The 12,053-nt window shown below is 40.1% G+C and overlaps 1 protein-coding gene across 1 annotated transcript; it reads left to right on the top strand.

The window, feature by feature from the left end:
• Window positions 1-8,654: 8,654 nt before the first annotated feature.
• Window positions 8,655-11,778, top strand: LOC140874515 (uncharacterized). Its single transcript, XM_073277807.1, has 2 exons — window positions 8,655-9,135; window positions 11,678-11,778. The coding sequence occupies exons 1-2, from the start codon at window positions 8,655-8,657 to the stop codon at window positions 11,776-11,778; spliced, it is 582 nt and encodes a 193-aa protein (XP_073133908.1).
• The last annotated feature ends 275 nt before the right edge of the window (window positions 11,779-12,053 follow it).

Genomic DNA, 12,053 nt, shown 5'->3' with positions numbered 1-12,053 from the left:
CATAAAATTGGATTTTGTAGATAAAATATGATTTTATTTGATAAAGAGATAAAATATGATTTTATATGTAAAATGAGATTTTATATATAAAATATGATTTTATCCTGTTTAAATTTGAATTGCCACTGCATGTTATCCAATAAATTAATTTTGAATTAAATGTTATTGGATAAGGATGATCGATTGCCATGACCAATTTTGTAGGTGTATGTTAGGAATTTACATTTGTTTTATTGTTGTTGGTTTTATTAATGGGCCTGGTTTATGGCCCAGTATGAATGTCATATGTAATAAAAGAGGGTTTGGTTTATGGCCCGTTCCCACCCCTAAAAATGTATCCCCTACTTGTCATTGTTATTTATTGTAAATACATTAGATTTAGTGGGAGATCAAGATTTGAAGATGGTGGGCCCAGCAGACAATAAAGACAGAAGAAATGTAAATTGGAAGCACATGTAATAGGATTGCATTGCATACTGCATATTACCTAGGATTGGACTAAGACTCGTGATTGGCAACCACGGGTCAATTAGAAATGGAATCGATCATCCTATATAATATATGATATTATGATTGTATGCATGTTTTAGACATAATTGCGTGAATCCGGCAAGCATGCAATAATTTGAAATTGATGAGACAAATTTTTATAATTAAAAATCTCTCATTTTAAATATGATTTAAAATTGATATCAAGATAAATAAAGGAAATTTAAATTTGTTTAAATATTCCTACCTTCCATCAACGGTCAATGTATGAGATGCTACCCGCGGATACGGTCCGGCTCATATTATTGGGGGGGCCCGTTCGTCGGAAAGCTGTACATTGGATCGACAAATGTTGTAAGTTGGGTGGAACTCCCATGGGATCGGCTCATATTATTGGGGGATCCACATGGCGACCGTCCATCACAACTTAATATTGATGGGTCATCTTGACATGTCACTTTAAACGGCGTCATATTATTGGGCCCTTATTGGACATGAGGTAAACACATGGGGGTTGCTTTGGAAGCAATTGGGCTCTACCTTTTGAGAATTATGGTTGGCTGATATTATTCGGGACCATAAGTTTGTCAATTGGACTCCATGTTCTCACTAAGGAAAAAGTTTCCCGTTTTCACTAGAGGGTAGTGAAATCGTTAAAATAGTGGGAGTGAGATTCATAAAATTAAATTCGCCTATTTTATGTCTTAGTAAATTGCTTAAACAATCATTGATATATGTCTGTTTTTCTTTTCAGTATTTCATACAATGAATTCGCGTAATCCATTATTCTCGATCCTCGAACAAAACAAGTTAACTGGCGCAAACTATACGGAATGGTTCCGGAAGTTGAAGATTGTCTTGACTTTGGAGAAGATGCTCTACGTGTTAGAGAAATCACCTCCGAAGGAAGCACCAGCTGACGTAAGTCCGGAGGAATTGGCCAAACTTGATGCATGGTGGGACCATGACATCAAGACCAAATGCTATATGCAAGCCTCGATGTCTGATGAACTCCAGAGGCGATTTGAGGACACCGTGAATGCTGCTGACATTCACGCTCAACTCAAGGAACTTTTTGGGGCTCAATCGAGGGCTGAAAGGTTCGCAACTGTTAAGGAGCTGATGACGTGTCGCATGCGTGAAGGGACTTCGGTCCGTGATCATGGGGTACGAGTGATTTGGCTCATACAAAAGTTAGCGACCCTTGATTTGGTGTTGGAGCATGAACTCAACGTGGATTTACTGCTTCTGTCTCTTCCTTCTTCGTTTGACGGATTTGTGGTAAATTTTAATATGAACAAGATAGAGGCCACCCTTGAAGAGATGGTCAATATGCTTGTGACATATGAATCCACACTTAAGAAGGATAAGCCAGCTTTCTTGGTGGGCTCCTCATCTTCTGCTAAGAAGGGGCCAAGTATGAAGGGCAAGAAACGTTCTGCCCCACCCAAGAAAGTCGAGCCCGAGAAGAAGCACAAGACAAAGGCTTCAAACAATGGAAAATCCAAGGATGTTTGCCATTACTGCAAGAAGCCCGGTCATTGGAAGCGCAACTGCAAGGAATATCTAGAGCAGTTGGGAACTGCAAAGGGTATGTTCTATATTGAAATAAACATTTCACTTAATACTACTTCTTGGGTATTGGATACCGGATGTGGATCTCACATTTGCAATGATTTGCAGGTGATGACAAGAAGTCGCAGGCTTAGAATGGGTGAGACCCAGCTGAGGCTCGGGAATGGTTCCAGAGTTGAAGCTACAGCCATTGGAGATGTTTGTTTAATTTTGCAGAACGGTTTTAAGTTATTTTTAAGAGATGTTTTATTTGTTCCGGATTTAATTAAAAACATTATTTCTGTTTCTATGCTAGATAGAGATGGTTATTCTTGCAATTTTGTGAATGGGATTTGCAATATTTACAAGAATTAATGTTTGATTGGAAATGGACAACTTGAAAACGATCTATACAACTTAAAACTGAAAGACGTTCCAATAAATTATATTGATAAACCGGCAACAACAAACAAAAGAAAAATCGATAGTCAAAACCCGGCGAACCTTTGGCATGCTAGGCTAGGTCATATTTCCTCAAGGAGGATGAACAAGCTAGTGGGAGAGGGCATGTTTGATATGTCTGATATTAACTCTCTACCTACTTGTGAATCCTGTCTAAAAGGGAAAATGACTAAATCTCCTTTTAAGGGGAAGCCTGAGCGTAGTCAAAATCTGTTGGATTTGATCCATACAGATGTTTGTGGACCATTTAGAGTTGGGACTCAATATGGCCACACCTACTTCATTACCTTTACTGACGATTATTCAAGGTATGGGTATTTATATTTAATGAAATATAAGTCTGAAGCATTTGAAAAGTTCAAAGAATTCAAGGCTGAAGTAGAAAACAAGCTAGGTAAAAGTATTAAAGCACTTCGATCGGATCGAGGTGGAGAATACTTAAGTACCGAGTTTTTGGACTATCTAAAAGAGAATGGGATTCTCTCTCAGTGGACTCCTCCTATGACACCACAGCTGAATGGTGTATCGGAGCGTCGTAATCGAACTTTGTTGGACATGGTTCGATCTATGATGAGCTTCACTGAGCTTCCACCTTCGTTTTGGGGCTATGCGCTTGAAACAGCGGTATTGTTGTTGAACAACGTCCACACTAAAGCAGTGGACAAAACACCATACGAGTTATGGAATGGCAAAGCTCCTAAGTATTCGTACTTGAGGATTTGGGGATGTCCTGCTTACGTGAAGCGGACAGTGGGAGATAAGTTGGATAGTCGATCCAGCTTATGTTATTTTGTAGGGTATCCGAAGAATTCAATCGGATATTATTTCTATTATCCTGCTGAAACAAAGGTGTTTGTTTCTAGGAATGCCACCTTCTTGGAGAAGGAGTTCTTATTGGATAAGAAAGGCGAGATGATGGAACTCGAAGAAGTTCGAGAAGAACCCAAAATACAAAATAACGATCCTACGCCTCAGGAACCATTACTAGACACGCCTGAACCTAGAAGATCCGAGAGGACTTCTAGACCTCCTGTTCGATATGGTCTTCTTCTTGAAGGGGATCAAGATGAACCCGACATTGGATGTGATCCAAGAAACTTCAAGGAAGCAATTTCTGATGCGGATTCAAATTTATGGCTTGAAGCTATGCAGTCTGAATTGGATTCAATGCATACAAACCAAGTTTGGTCTTTAGTAGATCCTCCTGATGGAATTGTTCCAATAGGGTGTAAATGGATCTACAAGAGAAAGCTTGGGCCTGATGGTAAGGTATTGACCTACAAGGCGCGATTGGTGGCGAAAGGTTACACTCAAAGACAAGGAGTTGACTATGATGAAACTTTTTCACCAGTTGCAATGTTCAAGTCCATAAGAATCCTTATTGCCATAGTTGCATGGTATGACTATGAGATATGGCAAATGGATGTGAAGACTGCTTTTCTTAATGGAGACATTAAGGAAGAAATCTATATGAAGCAGCCAGAGGGGTTCACATCCATGGGAAGCGAGCATAAGGTATGCAAGCTTCAGAGATCAATTTATGGTCTAAAACAAGCATCAAGAAGTTGGAACCAGAAATTTGATGAAACAATAAAAGATTTTGGTTTCATCAAGAACCCGGAGGAACCGTGCGTGTACAAGAAAGTAGTTAAGGATGCTGTGACATTCTTAGTACTTTATGTTGATGACATCCTACTCATTGGGAATGATGTAGGGATGTTACAGTCAACAAAGATATGGTTATCAGGTAGATTCTCGATGAAGGATTTGGGTGAGGCATCCTACATTCTTGGGATACAGATCTATAGAGATAGATCTAAGAGAATGATAGGACTCACTCAATCAACCTACATCGACACCATATTGAAACGGTTTTCAATGGATGGGTCCAAGAGAGGACATCTACCCATGTGTCATGGAGTTTCTCTATCCAAGTCTATGTGTCCCAAGACTGATGAAGAGATAGAGAATATGACACATGTACCATATGCGTCAGCTATAGGTAGTATCATGTATGGGATGATATCTACCAGACCGGATGTAGCATTTGCTCTGAGTGTCACGAGCAGATATCAGGCTAATCCTGGTCAAATGCATTGGAAAGCCGTGAAGGACATTCTTAAGTACTTACAAAGGACTAAGAATATGTTCATGGTATATGGAGGACGAGATCTGAAATTGGAAGGCTATACCGACTCTAGCTTCCAAAGTGACGTGGATGACTCGAAGTCAACCTCTGGATTTGTGTTCATGCTCAATGGCGGTGCTGTCTCTTGGAAGAGTTCCAAGCAGGACACCACAGCGGATTCCACCACTGAGGCTGAATACATTGCAGCATCAGCTGCTGCTAAAGAGGCCGTTTGGATGAGGAAGTTCGTCCAAGAGTTGGGCGTCATTCCTGAATTTGTTGGTCCAGTCCCGGTGTACTGTGACAACACGGGTGCCGTTGCTCAAGCAAAGGAACCAAGGTCTCATCAAAGATCCAAACACGTACTGAGGAAATACCACATCATCCGGGAGATTGTGGAAAGAGGAGACATCACTGTCGAACGAGTGGCCTCTGCAGACAATATCGCTGATCCGCTTACTAAGCCCTTGCCAGGACCATTGTTTGACAAACATCGCGAAGCAATGGGTCTACGTAGTATGACTAGTTGGCTATAGGGCAAGTGGGAGATTGAAAGAGTGGGTGCCCAGTGAGCCAACTTGTGGCTATGGGCTTTGATGACTCTTTGTACAAACGATCTTTTGTTTAATATAATTTACACTTTTATTAATGGCAATGACTTTATCTTTCTTCATATTGTTATATTATGATATACTATTGTTGTTTTGATAAAGACCTTGAATATACTATAGTGTATGTAAGATGTGGTAGAACATGGGGATGTCTATCATGAAATACATCTTATAGTCACTGTATATTCTAAACTGTTCCTAGTCGATTGAGCCGTCCGATAATAAGGATAAGGATCGCTCGAGTTTGAGACTAGCATTTGCGATGCGGAGTACCACGTTTCATTGGTAGGGAACATGGAGATGTTCGAAGCATGCAAATGGATATTCATAGGATGAATAATCGAACTACCCTATCCGGACTTTCCAAGTGGTTATCACTTATCGAGTGGATAAAGTCCGCGGTTTTGGTTGTACACCATTAGTCCTTACTACTTGAAACATCATGGAGACTCTATATGCTAGTACTGTGCTTTGACTCGTTTACCGACTCTATGGGGGTCATCAGGTGTCGGGATTGGGTACAGTTACAACACATATAGGAGTCGATGCATTGTTGTCAAGGATTCACCACATACTTGCGAGTGTGGATATCCTATGCGATCTGAGGAGATATTAGTGTGACGAATCTCTGGCCAGAGTACTTGATGTGATTTAAGAAATGGTTTCTTAGTAGCACATGCGATGTCACTAATTTGATCTTCAAGATGTATTGCATAGTTATCGAATCTTGAGCGACTCTCGATATACCAATAGTTGTTGATTCGATCGGGATATATGGATGAAGGGACCGTACTGTACGCGAACCAAAATCTACTGGTTCTTGTAGGCACTATCAGTGATACCTAGGGAATCATGGGGCGATGTTGCTAGGCGCTTTACCATGATTCGTTGGGCAAGTCGGAAATCGTTGTTCCAAGTCACAAGGAGTTGTGAGCCCACGGCTAGCTGTATCCCTGAACCATTGAGGGTCACACAGTGTAATGGAGTTTTTTAATCCCCGTTGAGATAGTTAAATTTAAAGAGTTAAATTTAATGAATAAAGAAGTTGGACTTCTTAAATAAGAGTAAGGGAGTAGGATTTCCTAAAATGACATAGGGATGTACATTTTTGGAAACCACTGAATTCGGATTCAGGAAAATTTATCTTGACTTTAAAATGTGCAGAAATGGTTTCTGTGCACATTGGTAAAATCGGTTTATCAATCGGAGTCACGATGAATTTTATATTAATTTCTGAACATGCGGGCTTTGCTTGTCGGGCCTCAACTTATTACTAATGGGCCCTAAGGTGTTAGTGGCCTGCATTATAAATAAGTTATTACAGTACAGAAATTATACACAACTGGTCATAATTTTGAGAGCAAAATTTCGAAAACCCTAGCCTCCTCTCTCTCAAAGTGGCCGAACACCCTCCCTCTCTGTCTGAGAAATTCCGGTCTGTGATTTTGAATTGCAGTCTGGAATAGCGAATCAAATTCGTTTATTCTCTTCGCAGAAAACTTCTGATAGATTTTCTAGTGCAATCTATCAGAGGGATTAAACCTCCATTCGTGGACCTGATTGAAGGAAAGCTTGTTCATCAGTTCCAGGGAGATACAAGAAGCGCAGAGAAATCTGTGTGGTGTCCAATAATCTCGCTTCGAGATTGAAGGTAAAATTTAATAATAGTTATTTAATTTTACACACACAAATAATTTAATCGTTAAGCGGTTGATACCCACACTATGGAATTGTTCCATAATAAAATTTTTAAACTTCCGCTGCACCGGGTATCAATCGTGATTGATCTGAACGCCAGTTTTCCAACACAAACCAAAATCTATTGGTTCTTGCAGGCACTATCAGTGATACCTAGGGAATCATGGGGCGATGTTGCTAGGCGCTCTTACCATGATTCGATGGGCAAGTCGGAAATTGTTGTTCCGAGTCACAAGGAGTTGTGAGCCCACGGCTAGCTGTATCCCTAAACCATTGAGGGTCACACAAGTAATGAATTTTTAATCCCCGTTGAGATAGTTAAATTTAAAGAGTTAAATTTAATGAACAAAGAAGTGGGACTTCTTATATAAGAGTAGAGGGAGTAAGATTTCCTAAAATGACATAGGGATGGGCATTTTTGGAAATCACTGAATTCGGATTCGGAAAATTTATCTTGACTCTAAAAGATGCAGAAATGGTTTCTGTGCACATTGGTGAAATTGGTTTATCAATCTGAGTCACGATGAATTTTATATTAATTTTTGAACATGCGGGCTTTTCTTGTCAGGCTTGAACTTATGACTAATGGGCCCTAAGCTGTTAGCAGCCCACATTATAAATAAGTTATTGCAGTACAGAAATTACACAACAGAGGTCACAATTTTCGAAAACCCTAGCTGTTTTTCTCTCTAAGTGGCCGCCCCCCTCTCCCTCTCTGCTCGAAAATTCCAGCCTGTGAATTTTGAATTTGCAGTCTGGTTTAACGGATCAAATTCGTTAATTCTCTTCGTAGAAACTTCTGATAGATTTTCTAGTGCAATCTATCAGAGGGATTAAACTTCTGTTCGTGGACCTGATTGAAGAATTGTTCGTCCATCAGTTCCTGGGATATACAACAAGAGCAGAGTAATCTGTTGGTGTCCATAATCTCGATTAGAGATTGGAGGTAAAAATTTATAATTTTTATTTAATTTTTACACGCACAATTTAATCGTAAAGTTTTGATACCCATGATATGGAATCGTTCCATATAAAATTTTTAAACTTCCGCTGCACCGGGTATCAATCCTGATTGATCTGAACACAGTTCTCCAACAGGACCTATAGGATTGCTTAAGCCACTCCCTATTCTCGAGTGGAAATGGGAGAATATTACCATGGATTTTGTTGTTGGCTTGCCGAGGACAGTGAGAGGTTCGAATGCTATTTTGGTTATTGTTGACCGTCTCACTAAGTCGGCGCACTTTTTGCCAGTGAGGATGAATTTCTCCATGACTCAGTATGCGGAGTTGTATATCCGGGAGATAGTCAGACTACATGGTATCCCTATTTCCTTAGTGTCTGATAGAGATCCGCGATTTACTTCGTCATTTTGGAAGAGTCTTCATTCAGCTTTGGGGACGAAGCTTTTGTTTAGCACTGCCTTCCACCCCCAGACGGATGGACAGTCCGAGAGGGTGATTCAGATTCTAGAGGATCTTCTGAGAGCTTGCGCTATTGACTTTCATGATATTTGGGAGTCGAGGTTACCATTGGTGGAATTTGCATATAAAAAAAACTATCAGGCCACCATTGGTATGGCGCCTTATGAGGCACTTTATGGGAGGCCTTGTAGATCACCGGTATTATGGACCGAGATCGGTGAGAGGTCGGAGTTGGGACCCAAGATTGTTTAGCAGACTGCTAAAGTTGTAGCCAAGATCCGTGATAGGATGAGGACTGCGCAGAGCAGGAAGAAGAGTTACGCCGATCATAGGAGGAGAGACTTGGAGTTCTCTGAGGGTGATCATGTTTTTATCCGAGTAGCTCCTTTGAAAGGCGTGATGAGATTCAGAAAGAAAGGAAAATTGTCTCCAAGGTTCGTTGGACCTTTTGAGATTCTGGACAGAGTGGGGACATTAGCCTATAGGGTGGATTTGCCGCCTAACCTTGCTGGAGTACACAACGTCTTTCACGTATCCATGTTGAGGAAGTACATCTCGAATCCTTCTCATGTGCTCAACCTTGAGCCTCTTCAGATATCGCCTCATATGACTTATGAAGAGAGACCTGACCGGATTATGGAGAGACAGGAGAGAAGACTCCGTAACAAGACTATTCCAATGGTCAAGGTTAAATGGTTGAATCATTCCGATGAAGAGGCCACTTGGGAGACAGAGGGAGATATTAGGACTCGCTATCCAGAGCTATTTGGTAAGTTCTAATTTCGAGTACGAAATTCCTTATTAGAGAGGGAGGAATTGAAGCGCCTAAGATTTCATAATTTAAAATTTCATGCCTAAAATTCTCTTTTTAATAATTATTATTTTTAATTGCTTGGAATTAATTGCTTAAATTTCCTTTAAAAATTTAAGTGCTCAAATATTTTAAGTTCTTTATTACAGGAAGTTTTGAGATAGTGGTTTCCGGTTCCGGCGTATGACAACAGAGGATTTTGGCGGTAAATTCCAGGGTTTTGCTATTTTAAAAGTTAGGAGAGAGATAGGAGGAAATTAGATGAGAGTTCAAAGTTAGGAATTTTCAAGTATCAGAAAATCATTTTTCTTAGTATTGCAATTTTGGGCTTATTCTTTAACTTTTTCAAAAGTTAGAATTTTCATAAACCCGGATTAGTAAAACCTAATTTAATATTTTCAATTTGAGATTTTAAACTTAGGAATTTTTATTAGTGTAAGTTAGTAGGTAAAAGTTGTACTATAGAGTTGTACTATAAAGTTGTACTTTTAAAAGCACACACACACACACCTGCTTTTAATTACTTACACCTATACATACACACACTTATACACATATTAAAATTAGAATTTAAATCACAAGTGAAACCCCCTAGCCACCCAAACCCTTTCTCATCTCACTAGCCGATCCCTCACTCTCTTTTCTTCCAACCCAATCGGCCGACCCCTCTCCTCCTAGTCCAGCCACCGCCGCACCTCCTGCCATCGTTTCCATCGCCGAAGGACCACCTTTGAGGTTTAAAAAAGCTGCTGGTCGTCCCTCCCCTCTCTTCCATCTTCATATCTTTAAGTTTGGCAAAAAGGCAAGTATAAGTGGTTTCTTTGGGCATCCAAGCAAGTTACCTATGCATTTTTCCATGTTTTCTTGGCATAATTCGAAACTTTCATGATTTTTAGGCTTAGGGTTTGTGCGTTGAAATTTTCAGATTGTGTGAGGTGCAAATTTTTCGAAAACTCCTTTGTGCATTGATGTTTATGGGTTGTATGATGTGTTGTAGTGTAGAAAATGAGGTCAATTGTTGCATCTTATGGCCATCGAAAATTTCAGAAGGTTATTTTGCCTAAAATTCAAAATTTGCATGATGTTTGGGCTGTTTTTGAAGTATGTAAGTTTAATTTATTGTTTGGCAATTGGCCTTGATTGATTAATCATGAATTGGAGGCTTTTGACGCATAATCTTTTTATTTTTGAATTGTGGAGTTGAAGTGTGGTAAGGTGCTGCCAAGGTGCTTGTGCTAAGTCCTAAGAGATAGTTTTGAGTGTGTTTGGCGGTTGGAAGTAGGTGGGGGCAAGGGAGTAGGGCTTGGTGGTGTTTCCTCCAAGTAGAAGTGTGAAAATATGAGGTTGGCATTGGGCAGGGCAGTCTGAGTTTGGGGCAGGGGAGGCGTTATATTAGGTATGGGCGTTGTTAGGGCTAGTCCTAGTCAAGTTCATGATGTTGTGGTCGCGTCGGTATAAAATGGGCTCGTTTCAGGTAAGATTATAACAAGTTATGGATTTTTGAAGTTAAGGTGTCGGTGCAGAATTTTGAGGGCAAAAGTGGGCTTTCCGGATTTGGTTTGTGTTCAGGTTGCGTAGTCTGTCAAATGAGGATTAAAGCATGTCATATGGTTAGTTTGTAGTGTTTGGAGAGTGTCGGTTCAAGCGGTGTCGAATTTGGCTAAGGGATGATAGAGTTAAGAGGTTTTCGGTGCGATTGCTCGTGTTGTTGCCTCGAACGTGAGAATTTGAGTTAAGGATGGGTTAGCACCTAGGGGCAGCCACTTACTCACTTAATACCCACATTTATGTGTTGAGTATTCATTCATATAAATGTATACATGTGTCTTTTAGCCTTGGCCTTGGGTCAAGAAAAAAGGTTACAAAGAAAGTCTCTTCCATGCATGCTAAGTATTTTAATGTCGAGTCAAAGGAGGAAAAGAAAAGAAAAATATTTTTGAACGAAGTGATTTTATTGTGACGGAACAGGGTATTGATGGGTGGGGGATGCCCCACTCACTTGCCATAGACGGGTAGATCGAGATCGGGAGACATCCCGGGATCCCTACCAAAATAGACGGGTAGTGTGAGATCGGGAGAAATATCGGGATCCCTACCAAATGAAAGTTAAACGGGTAAGTCGTGTTGGGAGGAATCTCGGCGTCTTTCCGGCATAGTGCACTGCAGCTATTGATCGATCAAAACAGAGGGTCACAATTCAAATATCTAAGTTTACAGTTTCACTTTCAGTATCAGTTTGACTCGTCTTATTGCATTCAGTTCCTGTCATGCATGAGTTTCAATAAAGTTAAGAAGGTTCTAGAGTTTCCTAGCGTGAGTTGGCGTGTGTTCATCGTTATATGTTGTCTTATCTTTGTTTTAGCATGCGCATTTCTACAGCTTTCGTTTCAAGTATATGATGTATAGTATTTTGAGTATTACTGCAGTTATTTTAAACCCTTGTATTACACTGCTTATACATGTTGGGTCATTAGACTCACTATGCTTGTTTGTTTGTCAGGTGAGGAGGAGTTCGTAGAGACCGAGGGGCAGGGTCCTTTAGGGGAGGTCTCCGGTGGAGCGAGGCTCTACGACCGTTGCTATTTCATGTTTTCGCACTAGTTTATGATTGTAATAAAGAGTTTAAACTTATGTACTTTTGGTAATAGCCAGGATGTTTTTTCCCTGTGCTTAAATTTCTAAGTCTTGAAACTGTTATCGCTATTTTTCGCAACCATGTGGGGTTGCTTTTACTTTTGAAGTTATGATTATCGCAGTGGTTATATTTTTTCCGCATTTATTGCGTTTGTTTAGATTTGTTGTCTGTGACAAGGAGGTTTTTCTTACTTTCAAACAAGTCATGGCAAAAAAAATTTTAAAAATCCGTAATTTTTTTT

This window comes from Henckelia pumila, chromosome 1 (assembly GCF_033568475.1).
Source record: "Henckelia pumila isolate YLH828 chromosome 1, ASM3356847v2, whole genome shotgun sequence".
In the NCBI taxonomy this organism is placed as follows: Eukaryota; Viridiplantae; Streptophyta; class Magnoliopsida; order Lamiales; family Gesneriaceae; genus Henckelia; species Henckelia pumila.
Note: the sequence above shows the minus strand (reverse complement) of the source record. Positions and strands in the feature narration are given on the sequence as shown.

Bases quoted from the DNA above. Each gene is read 5' to 3' on its own strand.
- LOC140874515 (XM_073277807.1), top strand. From the start codon at position 8,655: ATGAGGACTGCGCAGAGCAGGAAGAAGAGTTACGCCGATCATAGGAGG. The intron at 9,136-11,677 runs GTAAGTTCTAAT...TTTGTTTGTCAG, and splicing joins TCGCTATCCAGAGCTATTTG to GTGAGGAGGAGTTCGTAGAG.